The following is a 19,449-nucleotide window of genomic DNA, read 5'->3' as shown; positions in this document are numbered from 1 at the left end:
TGGGAACCTGAAGATTAATTTCATCAGAAATAAAGATGAATTAATTAATTATTCTAAATAAATTGTAAAGGTGTATAAGGGTGATATAATCATATTATATATTATGATAGAAGTATGTGATGTCCATTCCCATGCTCTATTATGTCTCATAAGTTGTTGCAGCAATTTTTGGGTTGTTACACAGATTTGATGCTATATTTAACAATTTTTTTACCACTCGAGGATTAATAAAAATGATCAATAATCCCTCCAAAATACCACATTAAGACACCAAGACCTTGAGGAACACCATAGAAAAAGCCATGCTGTGATTTGGTATCAAAAACTTTTGACATTTGGAGATTTCTGCAAGAATTGCATTTTTCGGTGATGGGATGGTGAGCACTTCTGTTGTGTAAACTGCTCAGAAACCTCCTTATTGTCAATCTAGCTAGGAAAGCCATCCATCCTCTGAATGCTCTAGGTCTCTAGTTTGTGGATGTAAAGTTTCATGAGGCTGTGATTATCCTAGAGGTCACCACAAGTCATTTTATATATATTATTTATATATATTTACAGTGATACCCAATTTATGTAATTCCAAGACTGTTTAGGGACCCCAGTATGCAGAAATATTCAAATACAAGTATTTAGAATACATGAAAATAACATATTTATACTGCATGCAAATAAAACTACATGGTTTTTGCCCCAAACTGCATGTGATTATCATAAAGTGGGCATGTCTGTAAAGGAGAGACTTTTGGGTACCCATAGAACCCATTTTCATTCACATATCTTGAGGTCAGTGGTCAAGGAACATGGCCATGACAGTTTTTCCTCACCAAAATGTATCCCAACTTTGGAGCGTTATTTAGCCTCCTTCCCAACAAGCTAGTATGACATGGTTGGTAACAACTGATTCCTTAGGTTTTTCTAGTTTCATATGAAATCTATATCTTATCTCGCCGGTCTCAGAGGGTTAGGTACTGTTGTGATCCATTTTTACTTTACTTGAATATTTCCATTTTATGTTACTACTTCTACTCCACTACATTTTGGTAGCAAATATTGTACTTTTCCTCGACTATTTTGACATCTTTAGTTACTACTGTAGTTACTGTAAGATTAAGATTTAATACAAAATATAAATCAACTAATAAATGATGATATATTATTATAGGTTAAGCTACCCAGCAGTATCTACAGTACTTACAGACCCACCTTTACCACCTGCAACTTTGAAGTGATGAACACATGAATGCATTATTAATTATAATACAGTGATATATATATTATTTGAAATAATTGCAGCTTTTATAACTTAAGTGTATTTCTGTTTTTCTTTGTACTTTTACTTAACATTGACATTTGAATGCAGGACTTTTACTTGTCACAGTATTTTTTACACTGTACTGCTACTTTTACTTACATAAAGTAAGTAAGTATTATAAAGTATATAAGTAGTACTTCTTCCACCATAGTATTATATTGATGTCTCTGTGGTAACGCACAGCCTTGAAGATCTTTATTGGCATTTTGTGCTGAATGCTGTGGCTCCCTCAGAGGCCACACAGCCCCAAAGGAAACATTGATGTTGTGAAATGATCGCTGAGCTAATTTCTATATCAACCACATTAATCAAGAATTGTGAAACCGGCTGCAGCTAGTCAGATTTCATGAGCTAGATAGCTACTGTGTAACGGTCTATACGTGCCGATTCTGTCAGATCTCAGCATAATAACCCCTCTTACCAAAGCTGATGATTAAGAAATTGATTGACAACATTTTTTTTGGAGCAAGTACAAAACTGCCATTCACAATGATGCTCTCACTTTAACAAACAGCAATTCTGCAATTAATTTACTGCACATCAGATTTGGAAGAACTGACCTCATCATTAATGCACATTATGTTAAGGCTCAACCTCATCCCTGCAATAAAATCAGACTATCAAGCCTCTGAGACGGTTATATGATGAATGTGTAATTCAGATCAGCAGCCTGGAGTCACTACATGTAGTACAGACACTTAAGGAAATCTACTGTAACAAAGTAATAATACTTTGTTACAGTACTTTTTGGGAGTATATGTACTATAGTTTTTATATTTCTTTCAACTTTCCCTCTACTACATTTCCTCAATAAAATGTGTACTTTTACTCCGATACTTTGAAGTATCTTCATTTTTAGGTGGTGCACGTGTTAAGAGGAATTACTTAATCTAAAAGAAAATCTTATTTGCCTGCTTTTTTATTAACAGCATTTACTTTTACTTTCAATACTTAAGTATATTTAATATCAGAAAATTACTTTTGATACTTGAGTACAGAAATGATGATGACGAACATCACTAATGACCAACAGCAGGCTTATTCTGTCAGTACGACATGATTTGTTATTTTAGATTTGTCTTGTTTAATCATGCTTTAGCTAAATGTGGAGTGGTAATAAAGCAAGATGGCCTGATTTAATGCCCAAACAAGCTCAACATTGGAAACACAATGTGATTGTATGACTGGAAAGTGACAGCAGATGTCCACAAAGAGGCAGTGTTGTCTTTTTGTTGATTTAATTCACACTCAAACAGAGAAGCGTACAGAGTTGGTGACGGAGCAACAGTTTAAAAAGATGGTACAAAACAAACTGTTCTTATTTGATCAATTCAGAAAGAAGATGCACAAAGCAGTAATGTACTTAATGTATATAATGTCGTACATAAGAGCAGGATGACATACAGTAGTTAATATCAGTAGTTTTTTACATCTATTAAACAGCACTGAGTCTACACTTATTTTCAGATTTTAAACTGTACTTAATTTGTGTGCCATGATACTAGCTCATACTAGCCTAGCCTTAAAGACTAGTGCTTGGTTTAAATTTGCTTACAATGATCTAAAGTTTATTCACAAAAAATGCAGTTATCAAGTTTGTAGCCCTCGGCAGCAAAAGAAAAACAGCTGTGCCATAAAAAGCCAAAACATGTCACTTAAATCAGGGTTTCTCAAACCTTTGGGGTCCAGGGACCCCTTACAGAGGAGAACATTTTCCAAGGAACCCTTCTTAATCGTAACACAGATTAAGCATATACCTACTACCATTTGTACTCTTAGATGCCATAGGAGCTGATAAACAGAAACACTTTCCAATTTGAATCATGTTAAGATAAGATGAGATAATTCATAATAAGTCCCACAGTGGGACAATTTGTAATGTTATTATATGGTAATACCATTTATTTCAAGCTTTCAGAAAATAAACAGTAGCAAGACATAATCCTAATAAATCCTGATATTTAAATTTACTGCTTCAACTTAAAAATAATGAACTTATTGCTGCGTGTCACAATCATATCAGAGTTTCTATTGGCCCAAAGCTAATGTAGGTGGGAGTAATGGATAAAATATGCTTGTTTTGGTCGTGGGGTCCCCATCTGTAGATATGCACTTTTTAAAGATAGAACACAATTTTATCATTTATAGCAAATTATTTTGCGGACACCCTGACAGAGTGTTACAGACCCTTAGGGGACACCGTACCCCACTGACTTAAATGAATCAAATCACATTCATATATTTTCAGTCTCAACTTGTCAAACAAAAAGCTCCTTTGTATCATTTGAAAACATCAAAGTGAAGCATATTTTCAATAAATCTGTGCAAAGCAAGCAAGTCCAGACTTTGGTCTGACAGTCTCATTGCTATAGAATAAGTTGTGAAAGCTTATCAGTATCTCAATTATCAGCTCTCTAATGTCATACAAACAATCAATTCAAATGCTGTGTGTTGATCAATCAATTTTAAGGCTTCATGTACCAGGGCTTTCTCTGAGGCTTCATAATCGAATCGATCCAGCTTCTGTAGTCAGGAATCTTAGTATAACTATATCTTTTCGGGGCATCTGGCATCTCTTGATGGAGTATGGACACCACCCCGTACGCCTTTCCATCTCCACAGACCAGTGGACCACCAGAGTCTCCCTGGAAGTACACACACAGTATGCAGTGATTGCTTCAACAACAGTCTATTAATTGTTTGTCCAAGTTATGGTACAAATATACATACCCTATACGGTCCAGTCTCTCCCTCAGAGCAGTACACGTTGTCCTGAGGACACTTCTCACTGTCAACTAATGTTACGTCGACTTCCATGAGTACGTCAGACATATATATTGAGTTCTGGTCTAATCTTCCCCAGCCGGAGACTGCACAGTTTGTCGGCAGAGAGCCATCACCTTGGTCTGCGAGAGCAATGGGTTTCACATCTTTGCTGAAGATTGCCTTGGAGCTCAACTTGAGGAATAGAGAGAGAAAAAAATATATTAAAAAAATACAAATATCAATCTGTGAAGTATTTTAATGCTTATTTTGGTTAATATATTAAACAGAGCATTTGCTAATAACATAATAAGAAACAAATTGGAAATCTCTGTAGTTAAGTTCAAGGATTTGAAGGATTTTAAATTCCTTTTCGTCTTTCCGTCTCAAAGACGCTTGAATTTAAATTCCTTTTCGTCTTTGAGTTCTTTAAAAGCGCTATATAAGTTGAATTTATTATTATCATTATTATTATTATTATTATTAAATAAAATTATTTTTTCTTTTACCTTGAGAAGCATTATGTCACCTTTATAATCATCTTCATTGTAGTCTTCATGTGGATATTTTTTTTCCACAGGTATAGTCTGTATATCAGCTCTGTTATGGACATTGTGAACTCCCAGTAAGGCCTTGTAACTGAAATGACAAAAGTGCAGAAAAGTTATCTTTTTTTCCCCATCAGAGAGCATTGTGTTCTAGAAATAAAAAATATTAAAAGACTTGAATTTATGTCACAATTCATGAAGCATATTTGTCAGATAAAAGATAAAGTGTGTTAAACTGACTCGGCTCTGCAGTGGGCTGCAGTCATCACAAAATCCTCGCTCAGAAGGAAGCCACCGCAGTGTGTCAATTTACCATCCTGCGTGCGCCCCTCCAAAAGCACCATGTAAGGCCGGCTATGTGGCACAGTCTCCTGACCTCCAATGATTTCCCCTGTTTGAACTGAAAAAAAGTGCATGTGTGACCAGAGCTAAAACTGACCAAAGAAACCAACAGCTTTAACAGGTTTAAACAGCATACTATAACAGAGTTATATCAGCATATAATTAAATAAAAACTAAACGTACCTTGACCATGAAGAGTCAGCACAAGTATCAGTATTAGCAGCTCACAGTGGAGAAACATGGTGAGATCAGAGTCCAGCTGAGCTGCTGTAAAGTAGTGGCTCACATCACTGACAGTTCAGTCTTTAAATACTTCCTGTATCAGGGAGAGAAGGAAGTGTTTGTGTAATTTGCATATGCAAATGATGTGGCTTTAAACCTCATCGTCTCTATCACCTCCAGAGCAGGACAAGTGTTAGATTTTCATAGTACAAGCCTAAATTATTTAGACAATGTGAAGTCAAGTAGATACTGTATGGTGCATAAGGTTTACATACACCATATGTTGTATCAGTAGTGGAAAGTAACCAAGTGCATTTACTCAAGTACTGTACTTTAACCTCTGAGACCCACAATAGACCTGTTTTTGTGTTTTTTAGGGGGTTACAGGGGGTCTTTAGGTGGAGATAGCAGGTCAACAGTAGATGTCACATCAAAGTGGTGTATATTATCTGAAAGCTGGGAACCTGAATTTCATCAGAACTAAACATGAATTAATTAATTATTTAAAATAAATTGTAAAAGTGTATAAGGGTGATATACTCATATTATGATAGAAGTATGTGATGGCCATCACCATGCTCTATTATGTCTCAAGTTGTTGCAGCAATTTTGGGTTGATACCATTTGTTACACAGATTTGGTGCTAAATTTGACAATTTTTTTCCACTTGAGTGGATAAAAATGATCAATAATCCCTCCAAAATACCACATTAAGACACCAAGACCTTGAAGAACATCATAGAAAAAGTCATGCTTTGATTTGGTTTCAAACTTTTGACATTTGGAGATTTCTGCAAGAATTGCATTTTTCTGCGATTAGATTGTTAGCACTTCTGTTTGGGAAACTGCTCAGAAACCAGAAACCCCCTTATTGTCAATCTAGCTAGGGAGCCATCCATCCTCTGAATGCTCTAGGTCTCTAGTTTGTGGGTGTAAAGTTTCATGAAGCTGTGATTATCCTAGATAATCCTCATTTTATACAGTGAGGTCAAATTAAAAAAATAAATGGTCTCACTACAATGAAATGGCTACTATGGGGACTAACATCACACATCAATACAATTGTTCATTGGATCCACAAGAGTCTCAGCTTTACAGTGATACGCAATTCAAGAGTGTTTAGGGACCTCATTATGCAGAAATATTCAAATACACCATTTTAGAATAGGCAGAAATTACCCATTTATACTGCATGCAAAAAACTGCATGTGATTATCATAAAGTGGGCATGTCTGTAAAGGGGAGACTCATGGGTACCCACAGAACCCATTTTCATTCACATATCTTGAGGTCAGAGGTCAAGGGACATCTGTGAAAATGGCAGATTAAAGAAGCAAAACTATTCATCTGCAGCCACATCATGCACAGCTAGCCAGGACACAAAACTGGTTATTTTGTGAGAGTACTGAACACAAACCTAAGGGATTTCCCCACCACGAGGTTGATGCTAGCAAGCAGTGGTGTAATGTAACAAAGTAATAATACCTTGTAACACTACTTTTTGGGAATATAGTTTTTATATTTCTGTCAACTTTCACTCTACTACATTTCCTCAACAAAATGTGTACTTTTACTCCGATACTTTGAAGTATCTTCATTTTTAGTTGGTACACGTGTTAAGAGGAATAACTTAATATAAAAAAAATCTTACTTGCCTGCTTTTTTATTAACAGCATTTACTTTTACTTTCAATACTTAAGTATATTTAATATCAGAAAATTACTTTTGATATTTAAGTACAGAAAATATCAGATAATTTAAGATTTTCACTCAATATTCTAATCGGTGACTTTACTATAGTACTGTCTGTACTTTTACTAAAGTGTGGCTTCCACACTTCATCCACCACCGCTAGCAAGTAAAAAAATGATAAAGCTTGGCAGGTGTTTTATATGTTTAGAACCCCAATCATATCCCAAGGTTCTGTAAGGGGAAGACAGTGTCATGTTAACTTGTTGAGGGAGACAAATGTTCCTAGTTGTGAGAAGAGAGAGACAGCCCACTATTTAAGATCCAGAAACAGTTGGAGTTATCCCCACACAGACTTGACAATGAAAGCACTGTACTGCTTCAAACTTCTTAACACAGTTTACAGGCTCTCTCTCAATGACTAACAGGACCCAACCTGAACCTAATGAGCATTTTGATAAAGTTTAGACTGCTTGGAACTCTACATGGCTGACACCAAGAACGAATTTCTGCAGAAGTCATTATCATAAAGCTACTAAGATGCTGTGAGATTGTTTGTGGTTCACGGAGGAAAATAACAGGAAGCCATGTGAGCTGAGAATGATTAAGCTGATGGTTGGTCCTTCCTACAAACTACCATGAGAACACAACTAAAACACTGTATTAATCAGATCATCAACAAGTGGTAAAACTTCACTATGTGGATGAACTTGTTCCCATGTGGCGAGGTCAATAAAGGAAGAAAAAACTGGGGAACTGAACCCCAAGAAACACTGTCTCAAAAACCCTTAATGTTGATTTGATAACTGAAAAGGCACACAGACGTGTTACTGACACAAGACAGACATGTTTTCAGAATGGACCAAATATTTCATCACATAGGCAGGGACTGGAGCTGCTGGGGAGGAAATTATATATTAATAGCCAAATGAAAATTACTGAAACCAATAAAGGGAGTAAAAACAGTGCATTATTACAATTTTAGCTAAGAAGGCCCTAATACTTAATCTAAAACTGTAAGACAATCCTTAAGCATCTAAACCTAGCCAGTCCAACATAAACTAAGCAAAACTGGGGAGACTGAGCTGAGGCCACTGGTGGAGAGGAAGACTACACTGAGGAGGGTCGTGTCTAGAAGGTAACCCACAAGTTGCGAGATTAAGGTTAGGCCCCGACCTCCGACGGTTAAGGCTAGGCACCGACGGTTAAGGCTAGGCACCGACCTCCGACGGTTAACGTTAGACTAGGTCGTCGGGCAGCGAGTCACAAGAGTTTAAACAAGATTTCGCAACTTGCGGGTTACCATCTAGATATGATCACTGAGTGCTTCTGCTTACTCACCTCAGGTGCAACAACAATCCTCACAGCAAAAGTTGTGCAATCTACATTCATATCCCCCTATAAGCTTTTACTTGCATCATGCATAAGGTGTAGGGACCTCACCACGGGGGCCTGGCCTCCCAACAATATGGCACTTTGCTTTACTGAAAGAAAGGGAACAAATACATAAAGAAGTAAACAAAATAACAATCCAGGCAGTTTGACAATGCAGGTAGAGGAATAATAACTCAAGCAAACAACAAGGAGCAAAACAGCAGCAGGTGACCCCACAAAGGGACTAACATCATGCAGGGCTCACCATGCTGCATGCTAAAAGTATTCATTTTTGAGGTTCTCCTCACCACCTCTGGTACGGGGCATTAACATATGGGATCACTCAGAAGAAGGTAGGCAGGACAGCAATGGGGTTCCAACACACAATGGACTCAGCCAACACACAAGAGATCAAAGCTAGAAGTATGCAGTGTAGATAGGCTAACTTGTGCATGTTAACTTATCATTTTAACTACATACCTGTAACACCCAACACTACCAGCCAGGACAGAGGACAAGGGTCAAGAGATGGAGCATAAGCCAACAGGTGCCTTATATAAACTGGCCCTAATAAGGGAATTGGTTGGGGGAGGAGTCAGGCATTGGGCTGCGTTCACCAACACTACACATGATACTGCATTCACTTGCACAAGGAGAGCATTCCCCACCACACTATGGTGCATGAGGTTTACAGGGGATCTTTAGGGGGAGATAGCTGGTCATCAGTAGATGTCAAATAGAAGTGGTGTACATCATCTGAAAGCTGGGAACCTGAAGATTAATTTCATCAGAAATAAACTATTAAACTAATAAACTAATAAAATTAATGAATTATTCAAAATAAGTTGTAAAAGTATATAAGGGTGATATACTCATTTTATATATTATGATAGAAGTATGTGATGTCCATTCCCATGCTCTATTATGTCTCATAAGTTGTTGCAGCAATTTTTGGGTTGTTACACAGATTTGATGCTATATTTAACCATTTTTTACCACTCGAGGATTAATAAAAATGATCAATAATCCCTCCAAAATACCACATTAAGACATCAAGACCTTGAGGAACACCATAGAAAAAGCCATGCTGTGATTTGGTATCAAAAACTTTTGACATTTGGAGATTTCTGCAAGAATTGCATTTTTCGGTGATGGGATGGTGAGCACTTCTGTTGTGTAAACTGCTCAGAAACCTCCTTATTGTCAATCTAGCTAGGAAAGCCATCCATCCTCTGAATGCTCTAGGTCTCTAGTTTGTGGCTGTAAAGTTTCAAGAGGCTGTGATTATCCTAGAGGTCACCACAAGTCATTTTATATATATTATTTATATATATTTACAGTGATACCCAATTTATGTAATTCCAAGACTGTTTAGGGACCCCAGTATGCAGAAATATTCAAATACAAGTATTTAGAATACATGAAAATAACACATTTATACTGCATGCAAATAAAACTACATGGTTTTTGCCCCAAACTGCATGTGATTATCATAAAGTGGGCATGTCTGTAAAGGAGAGACTTTTGGGTACCCATAGAACCCATTTTCATTCACATATCTTGAGGTCAGTGGTCAAGGAACACCTGTGAAAATGGCCATGACAGTTTTTCCTCACCAAAATGTATCTCAACTTTGGAGTGTTATTTAGCCTCCTTCCCAACAAGCTAGTATGACATGGTTGGTAACAACTGATTCCTTAGGTTTTTCTAGTTTCATATGAAATCTATATCTTATTTCACCGGTCTCAGAGGGTTAGGTACTGTTGTGAGCTATTTTTACTTTACTTGAATATTTCCATTTTATGTTACTACTTCTACTCCACTACATTTTGGTAGCAAATATTGTACTTTTCCTCGACTATTTTGACATCTTTAGTTACTACTGTAGTTACTGTAAGGTTAAGATTTAATACAAAATATAAATCAACTAATAAATTATGATATATTATTATAGGTTAAGGTACCCAGCAGTATCTACAGTACTTACAGACCCACCTATACCACCTGCAACTTTGAAGTGATGAACACATGAATGCATTATTAATTATAATACAGTGATATATATATTGTGAAATACTTGCACCTTTTATAACTTAAGTGTATTTCTATTTTTTTCATTGTAATTTTACTTAACATTGACATTTGAATGCCGGACTTTTACTTGTCACAGTATGTTTTACACTATACTGCTACTTTTACTTACATAAAATATCTGAGTACTTCTTCCACCATAGTATTATATTGATGTCTCTGTGGTAACGCACAGCCAGAAAGATCTTTATTGGCATTTTGTGCTGAATGCTGTGGCTCCCTCAGAGGCCACACAGCCCCAAAGGAAACATAGGTGTTGTGAAATGATCGCTGAGCTAATTTCTATATCAACCACATTAATCAAGAATTGTGAAACCGGCTGCAGCTAGTCAGATTTCATGAGCTAGATAGCTACTGTGTAACGGTCTATACGTGCCGATTCTGTCAGATCTCAGCATAATAACCCCTCTTACCAAAGCTGATGATTAAGAAATTGATTGACACCATTTTTTTGGGAGCATGTACAAAGCTTCCATTCACAATGATGCTCTCACTTTAACAAACAGCAATTCTGCAATTCATTTACTGCACAACAGAACTGAAGGAACTGACCTCATCATTAATGCACATTATGTTAAGGCTCAACCTCATCCCTGCAATAAAGTCAGATTATCAAGCCTCTGAGACGGTTAAATGATGAATGTGTAATTCAGATCAGCAGCCTGGAGTCACTACATGTAGTACAGACACTTAAGGAAATCTACTATCCCAATACTGGATGAAAAGTGCTTGATATTTTCAAGTTCTTTCAAGGTGGTTCAGAGCTTTCCCAAATGACAAGGTCCTACACAGAAAAAAGTCAAGTCAAGTCATATAAGTCATATTCCACCAGTGAATTCAGATTAAAGAAGCCAAACTAGTCATCTGCAGCCACATCATGCATAGCTAGCCAGGACACAAAACTGGTTATTTTGTGAGAGTACTGAACACAAACCTAAGGGATTTCTCTACCACGAGGTTGATGCTAGCAAGCAGTGGTGTAATGTAACAAAGTAATAATACTTTGTTACAGTACTTTTTGGGAGTATCTGTACTATAGTTTTTATATTTCTGTCAACTTTCACTCTACTACATTTCCTCAATAAAATGTGTACTTTTACTCCGATACTTTGAAGTATCTTCATTTTTAGGTGGTGCACGTGTTAAGAGGAATTACTTAATCTAAAATAAAATCGTACTTGCGTGCTTTTTTATTAGCAGCATTTACTTTTACTTTCAATACTTAAGTATATTTAATATCAGAAATGACGATGACGAACATCACTAATGACCAACAGCAGGCTTATTCTGTCAGTACGACATGATTTGTTATTTTAGATTTGTCTTGTTTAATCATGCTTTAGCTAAATGTGGAGTGGTAATAAAGTAAATTGGCCTGATTTAATGCCCAAACAAGCTCAACATTGGAAACACAATGTGATTGTATGACTGGAAAGTGACAGCAGATGTCCACAAAGAGGCAGTGTTGTCTTTTTGTTGATTTAATTCACACTCAAACAGAGAAGCGTACAGAGTTGGTGACGGAGCAACAGTTTAAAAAGATGGTACAAAACAAACTGTTCTTATTTGACCAATTCAGAAAGAAGATGCACAAAGCAGTAATGTACTTAATGTATATAATGTCGTACATAAGAGCAGGATGACATACAGTAGTTAATATCAGTAGTTTTTACATCTATTAAACAGCACTGAGTCCACACTTATTTTCAGATTTTAAGCTGTACTTAATTTGTGTGCCATGATACTAGCTCATACTAGCCTGGCTTTAAAGACTAGTGCTTGGTTTAAATTTGCTTATAATAATCTAAAGTTTATTCACAAAAAATGCAGTTATCAAGTTTGTAGCCCTCGGCAGCAAAAAAAACCCAGCTGTGCCATAAAAAGCCAAAACATGTCACTTAAATCAGGGTTTCTCAAACCTTTGGGGTCAGGGACCCCTTACAGAGGAGAACATTTTCCAAGGAACCCTTCTTAATCGTAACACAGATTAAGCATATACCTACTACCATTTGTACTCTTAGATGCCATAGGAGCTGATAAACAGAAACACTTTCCAATTTGAATCATGTTAAGATAAGATGAGATAATTCATTATTTGTCCCACAGTGGGACAATTTGTAATGTTATTAAATGGTAATACCATTTATTTCAAGCTTTCAGAAAATAAACAGTAGCAAGACATAGTCCTAGTAAATCCAGATATTTAAATTTACTGCTTCAACTTAAAAATAATGAACTTATTGCTGCGTGTCACAATCATATCAGCGTTTCTATTGGCCCAAAGCTAATGTAAGTGGGAGTAATGGACAAAATATGCTTGTTTTGGTCGTGGGGTCCCCATCTATAGATATGCACTTTTTAAAGATAGAGCACAATTTTATCATTTATAGCAAATTATTTCGCGGACCCCCTGACAGTGTTACAGACCCTTGGGGGACACCGGGGACACCGTACCCCATTAATCAAATCGATCCAGCTTCTGTAGTCAGGAATCTTAGTATATTGATATCTTTTCGAGGCATCTGGATCTTGATGGAGTATGGACACCACCCCGTACGCCTTTCCATCTCCACAGACCAGTGGACCACCAGAGTCTCCCTGGAAGTACACACACAGTATGCAGTGATTGCTTCAACAACAGTCTATTAATTGTTTGTCCAAGTTATGGTACAAATATACATACCTTACCCGGCCCAGCCTCTACATCAGTGCAGTACACCTTGTGCTGAGCACACTCCTTACTGTCAACTAATGTTACGTTGACTTCCATGAGTACATTAGTCATATATTTTGAGTTCTGGACTGATCTTCCCCAGCCAGAGATTGCACAGTTTGTCGGCAGAGAGCCATCACCTTGGTCTGCGAGAGCAATGGGTTTCACATCTTTGCTGAATTTTGCTTTGGAGCTCAACTTGAGGAATAGAGAGAGAAAAAAATATATTTAAAAAATTATTAATATCAATCTGTGAAGTATTTTAATGCTTATTTTGGTTAATATATTAAACAGAGCATTTGCTAATAACATAATAAGAAACAAATTGGAAATCTCTGCAGTTAAGTTCAAGGATTTTAAGGATTTTAAATTCCTTTTCGTCTTTCCTTCTCAAAGACGCTTGAATTTAAAATCAAGCGTCTTTGAGTTCTTTAAAAGCGCTATATAAGTTGAATTTATTATTATCATTATTATTATTATTATTATTAAATATAATTATTTTTTCTTTTACCTTGAGAAGCATTATGTCACCTTTATAATCATCTTCATTGTAGTTTTTATGTGGATATTTTTTTTCCACAGATATAGTCTGTATTTCAGCTCTGTTATGGACATTGTGAACTCCCAGGAAGGCCGTGTACCTGAAATGACAAAAGTGCAGAAAAGTTATCTTTTTTTTCTATCAGAGAGCATTGTATTCTTGAAATAAAAATATTAAAAGACTTGAATTTATGTCACAATTCATAAAGCATATTTGTCAGATAAAAGATAAAGTGTGTTAAACTGACTTGGCTTTGCAGTGGGCTGCAGTCATCACAAAATCCTCATTCAGAAGGAAGCCACCGCATTGGCTTATATTACCATCCTCCTTGAGCCCCTCCAAAAGCACCATGTAAGGCCGGCTATGTGGCTCGGCCTCCCGACTTCTAATGATTTCCCCTGTTTGAACTGCATGTGTGACCAGAACTAAAACTGACCAAAGAAACCAACAGCTTTAAGGCAAGGCAAGGCAAGGCAGCTTTATTTGTATAGCACATTTCAACAACAGGGCAATTCAAAGTGCTTTACAGAAACATTCAAGAACATTGTGACAAAATGCAAAAGAACATTAAGAAATAATTAAAACAGTTATAAAAACATAAAAACATTAAAACATTAAAGATTAGAAAATAAAAACAAGCTAAAAATAAAAGCTAGGATAGAAGCTAAAATTGCATAAAACTCAAAAGAGTAAAAGTTATAGTGCAGTGTCAGAATAAAAGGCACCCGCAAACAGGAAAGTTTTAAGCTTTGTTTTAAAAGAAGTGAGAGTTGGAGCGGTCCTGCAGGTTTCCGGGAGCTTGTTCCAGATATTTGGTGCATAAAAACTGAATGCTGCTTCTGCATGTTTAGTTCTGACTCTGGGGACACTAAGCAGACCTGATCCAGATGACCTGAGAGGTCTGGATGGTTCATAACACAGCAGAAGATCAGAAATGTATTTTGGCCCTAAACCATTTAGTGCTTTGTAAACCAGCAGCAGTATTTTGAAATCAATTATCTGAGAGACAGGCAGCCAGTGTAGAGACTTCAGAACTGGACTGATGTGATCCACTTTCTTGGTCTTAGTGAGGACTCTAGCAGCAGGTTCTGAATCAGCTGCAGCTGTCTGATTGATTTTTTAGGAAGACCGATAAAGACGCCGTTACAGTAGTCAAGTCGGCTGAAGATAAATGCATGGACTAGTTTTTCCAAATCCTGCTGAGACATCAGTCCTCTAATTCTTCTTATATTCTTCAGGTGATAGAAGGCTGTCTTTGTAATTGTCTTAATATGGCTGTTAAAGCTCAGGTCTGAGTCCATGACTACACCAAGGTTTCTGGCTTGGTCTGAGCTTTTTAACATCACAGATTGTAGGTGAGCACTAACCTTTAATCTTTCTTTTTTGGCTCCAAAAACTACGACCTCAGTTTTGTCTTTGTTCAGCTGAAGAAAATTCTGGCACATCCAATTATTGACTTGTTCAATGCACTCACTCAGTGCTTGTATTGGACTGTAGTCTCCTGGTGATAGAGTTATGTAAATTTGTGTGTCGTCTGCATCGTTATGGTAATTTATTTTGGTGTTCTCAAAAATCTGACCCAGTGGGAGCATGTAGATGTTAAACAAAAGAGGCCCCAAGATGGAGCCTTGGGGAACTCCGCATGTGATTTTGTTCAGCTCAGATTTGCACTTACCTATAGACACAAAGAAGTCCCTGTCTTTTAGGTAGGATTTAAACCAGCTGAGTGTTATGCCAGAAATACCCACCCAGTTTTCCAGTCAGTCTAGTAATATATTATGGTCAACCGTGTCGAATGCAGCACTGAGATCCAGTAAAACTAAAACCGTAGTTCTACCACTGTCTGTGTTCAATCGGATGTCATTGAAGACCTTAACAAGAGCAGTCTCAGTGCTGTGGTTTCGTCGAAAACCTGACTGGAAGACATCAAAAGAGTTGTTTAATGCCAGAAAGCTATTTAATTTTTGAAAAACTGTTTTTTCAATTATTTTAGACAAGAATGGAAGATTTGATATCGGTCTGTAATTATTTACTACTGATGAGTCCAGATTGTTCTTTTTGAGGAGTGGTTTGATGACAGCAGTTTTCAGGGCCTGTGGGAAGACTCCTGAAACAAGAGATGCATTAACAATCTGTAAAAGCTCTGAGACCATACAATCTGATACTTTTTTGAAAAGGCCTGTTGGCAGAATGTCAAGACAGCATGAGGAGGATTTTAGATGTTGTATGATTTCCTCCAGGTATGTCTGATTTATTGGATAAAACTGTGTCATGGTATTTGCGCCAGGTTTAAGTGGACGCAGGGGAAACAAACATCCTGTACCTGCTATGGAGGACGTGACTGCTTGTCTGATTTTGTGAATTTTTCCTGTAAAAAAGGAAGCAAATTCATTGCAGGCCCTGGAGGATAAAAGTTCAGAGGCTACTGACACAGGAGGGTTTGTTAGCCTGTTGACAGTAGCAAACAGGGCACGTGCATTGTTATTGTTTTTGGTGATGATGTCAGAGAAGAAGGACCGCCTTGCATTTTTCAGTTCTGAATTATAAATGCAAAGTCTCTCTTTATAGATGTCATAATGAACTTGTAGATTTGTTTTCCGCCACTGGCGTTCAGCTTTTCGACACTCTCTTTTTTCATTTCTTACCAACATGGTATTTCTCCATGGAGATTTTTTCTTAACAGAGACAATCTTCACCATGGTGGGTGCAATGGTATCAATAACATTTGTCATTTTAGAATTGAAATTATCTACAAGCTCATTGACAGAGGTCCAGGGGAGGGTGGGTGTGGAAGAGAAAGCCTGAACAAATTGATCACTGGTATTTTCAGTGATATACCTTTTTGTGATTACCTCTGTCTTATCATTTCTGTGCACAGGAAGAGTACTCTCAAAGAATACACATGAATGATCAGACAGAGCAACATCCATCACTACAACCTTGGAAATGTTCAGGCCCTTTGATATGATTAAGTCCAAAGTGTGTCCCCTATTGTGTGTGGGCTCTGTCACATGCTGACTCATTCCATAGTTATCAAGAACCTGACACAGTTCTTTGGCCCCTCTGTCCTGTTGGTTGTCAACATGGATGTTAAAATCACCAACAATGACTACACAGTCAAAGTCAACACAAATTACAGACAGCAGTTCAGTAAAATCATCAAAAAAGTTTGCACAGTATTTAGGTGGCCTGTAGATATTGAGAAACAAAGCTCAAGAAGAGGAGTTCAGCTGAAGAGCGACATATTCAAAAGAAGCAAAATGTCCATAAGATATCTGTTTGCATTGGAGAGAATCATTAAACAGTATGGCAACTCCACCTCCTTTTTTATGCATTCTAGCTTCGCTCATAAAACTAAAGTTGGGAGGAGTTGACTCGATAAGAACAGCTGCACTGTTATTTTGGTCTAACCAAGTTTCAGTTAAAAACATAAAATCAAGCTTGTGCTCAATAATAAAATCATTGATTAAAAAACTTTTTCCTGCCAAAGACCTGACGTTTAACAGGGCTAGCTTTAATGTGCTAGAAGCATTATTATTATTTTTTGGGACATGGTTTGGCTGGCAAGGAATCAATGCTAAATTTGATAAATTAGCACAATCAGTAAAAATCTTCCTGTTTCTTTGCAGATTCACCATTCTTTTTCTACTACTTATTAGAACTGAGATAGAAGAAGCTCTCATCACACAGGGCCCCAGCTTATCCTGGAAACAGTCACGTGTATCATTAGCCTTGAAGCCTGGACCCAGCACATATCAATCTGTGCTTGCAACATTTTGTAAAGGAACATCCTTATCAGGCTGCGGAGACAGAGGCTGATTCCATTGTGGAGGGGATGGAGGTTGTGGGTGTCGTGCTTGTGGAGATAGTGCCAAAGTTGTTCGAGGTCGACCTCGTGGGGGGATCATGGGAGAGAAAATGGGTGTAGGGCGGGGAGTAAGTTTAGTTCCAGCATTGACCAGCTCCTTCGTGTGGTCAGTGAACTCCAAGAGGGGGGAGGAGGGAGAAAGGGTGATAAGCGAGGATGAGGACGCCTCCTCTTGTCTCTGCTGTATCCCAGGGCTGGCTTGTGGTGGGGGGTGAAATGATTCTCCTTGAGGTCCCCTGGCACATTGTGTTGTGTCTTCCTCCAGTGGTGATTCCTCTTGTCTCGCGTCCTTGGCAGAGGGAACAGATGAATGACGCAGGAAGTAGAATAGGTTGGAGTTGAACAATTTTACTCCTGACGTGTTTAGGCAGAGTCCATCTGCCTTGAAGAGATGTCTGCGTTCCCAAAAAAAAGTTAAAATTGTCAATAAAATGCACTGAGTGGGATTTGCATGCTGTTGAAAGCCATGTGTTCAGTCCCAGCAACCTGCTGAATCTCTCGACTCCTCTTCTGATTGGCGGCAGGGGTCCACTGATAAACACCTGAGCATTCACAGAGCTGACCGTGTTTAGCAGACCAGTAAAGTCCCGTTTCAGCACTTCAGACTGTTGCTTCACAACATCATTCGACACAATGTGCAATACCACATTTTTCACATTTGGGTGTGCAGTCACAATATCCAGGATTCTTTCTGCCCAGTTGTTAGCTTTCCCTGTAGCCTTTTACCTTCAGAGTTGCTTTTGGTTCTTACCCTGCTGTGTGAAGAGTTGAGATTATCCAGGACATCAGATCGAGATCCAGGGTCCTGCAACAGTGGAGCAAATCTGTTCTCCAGTTGCAAACTTCTTTGTTGGGGAGGTTTGTTACTCATCCTTCCTTTCACAGTTGTCCACGGTTGGACCTTACTTTGTACAGGGGTTGATGAGGCACTATGCTCGGATGCTAATGCAGGCCAGCCGGTCGCATCATATATCTGAGGGTGCTGGGTTCTGCCTGTAAGTTTTCCTCCCATTTCCCAGGGACATGATTTACGCTTTGGCTTTGCACCAAGAGCGTTCCAGGGAGGACTACTAGTCGATTTATTGCCCTCTTGATTCTTGGTGGTCTTGTTGGTGCTAATTAGCTTTCTATTAGCCTGTTCCAGTTCACTGTTTTGAGTCAGTGGTAGAGTGGTTTCATTCCCACATAGTCCATTCACCTCCGCATTCACTTCGAGCCGGATAATCTTTGTTTCCAGCACTGCTATCTTCTGTAGAAGTTTGTAGTAGTCATCCGTGGAGAAGGGAGGCATCTTGCTGCTGATTAGCTTTAGCCAAGCACCTCGCTCCCGTTCACTATAGTACAGGCTTGTGCTGCTGATAGGCCACGCTCACAAAGTAAAACAGTTTTTAAAATAGTGGTAGCCTTCAGTTTCTTTCATAAATTAAACTCCCAGTGATTTGTAAGTATCCAGGACCCGTTTTCCAAAAATTTAGTAGCGAAAGATAAGCATAGCAATGATAAAAAGAAAGCAAAGCGAAGAGCAACTCAGCGAAGCGTCTATAATAGCATACTATAATAGAGTTATATCAGTATATAATGAAATAAAAACTAAACTTACCTTGACTATGAAGAGTCAGCACAAGTATCAGTATTAGCAGCTCACGGTGGAGAAACATGGTGAGATCAGAGTCCAGCTGAGCTGCTGTAAAGTAGTGGCTCACATCACTGACAGTTCAGTCTTTAAATACTTCCTGTATCAGGGAGAGAAGGAAGTGTTTGTGTAATTTGCATATGCAAATGATGTGGCTTTAAACCTTGTCGTCTCTATCACCTCTGTTGGATTTATTATGTACAAAAGTGCTTACAATGACCTGAAATAACCTGACTGTTGGATTTGTTGTGCATGGAGTGCTTGCGAGGACAGGGAGGAGGCACACGGGACTGCATGTTCTGTTCTTTTCACAAGATCACGGGAGGATGGAGTCAGAAGGAGAAACAAAAAAG

The 19,449-nt window shown here is 38.0% G+C and overlaps 2 protein-coding genes across 2 annotated transcripts; both read right to left on the bottom strand.

Moving 5' to 3' along the window:
- Nucleotides 1–3,454: 3,454 nt before the first annotated feature.
- Nucleotides 3,455–5,366, bottom strand: LOC119488493 (granzyme B(G,H)-like). Its single transcript, XM_037770217.1, has 6 exons — nt 5,149–5,366; nt 4,864–5,023; nt 4,585–4,714; nt 4,043–4,270; nt 3,817–3,957; nt 3,455–3,523 (listed from the first exon to the last, which is right to left on the bottom strand). The coding sequence occupies exons 1-6, from the start codon at nt 5,204–5,206 to the stop codon at nt 3,455–3,457; spliced, it is 786 nt and encodes a 261-aa protein (XP_037626145.1). The 5' UTR covers nt 5,207–5,366.
- A 6,631-nt stretch (nt 5,367–11,997) lies between these two features.
- LOC119488277 (granzyme E-like) lies at nt 11,998–19,207 on the bottom strand. The gene is made up of 5 exons (XM_037769789.1): nt 19,064–19,207; nt 13,843–14,026; nt 13,566–13,695; nt 13,025–13,252; nt 11,998–12,939 (listed from the first exon to the last, which is right to left on the bottom strand). The coding sequence occupies exons 1-5, from the start codon at nt 19,119–19,121 to the stop codon at nt 12,736–12,738; spliced, it is 804 nt and encodes a 267-aa protein (XP_037625717.1). The 5' UTR covers nt 19,122–19,207; the 3' UTR covers nt 11,998–12,735.
- Nucleotides 19,208–19,449: the final 242 nt, after the last annotated feature.

Source organism: Sebastes umbrosus, chromosome 5, assembly GCF_015220745.1.
Source record: "Sebastes umbrosus isolate fSebUmb1 chromosome 5, fSebUmb1.pri, whole genome shotgun sequence".
NCBI classification, from domain to species: Eukaryota; Metazoa; Chordata; class Actinopteri; order Perciformes; family Sebastidae; genus Sebastes; species Sebastes umbrosus.
The sequence above is the reverse complement of the archived record's forward strand: the minus strand, read 5'-3'. Positions and strand labels throughout refer to the sequence as shown.

Bases quoted from the DNA above. Each gene is read 5' to 3' on its own strand.
- LOC119488493 (XM_037770217.1), bottom strand. From the start codon at position 5,206: ATGTTTCTCCACTGTGAGCTGCTAATACTGATACTTGTGCTGACTCTT. The intron at 5,024-5,148 runs GTACGTTTAGTT...ACTTTTTTTCAG, and splicing joins GCTGACTCTTCATGGTCAAG to TTCAAACAGGGGAAATCATT. The intron at 4,271-4,584 runs GTAAAAGAAAAA...CTATTCCTCAAG, and splicing joins GTGACATAATGCTTCTCAAG to TTGAGCTCCAAGGCAATCTT.
- LOC119488277 (XM_037769789.1), bottom strand. From the start codon at position 19,121: ATGTTTCTCCACCGTGAGCTGCTAATACTGATACTTGTGCTGACTCTT. The intron at 14,027-19,063 runs GTAAGTTTAGTT...TTCTTTGGTCAG, and splicing joins GCTGACTCTTCATAGTCAAG to TTTTAGTTCTGGTCACACAT. The intron at 13,253-13,565 runs GTAAAAGAAAAA...CTATTCCTCAAG, and splicing joins GTGACATAATGCTTCTCAAG to TTGAGCTCCAAAGCAAAATT.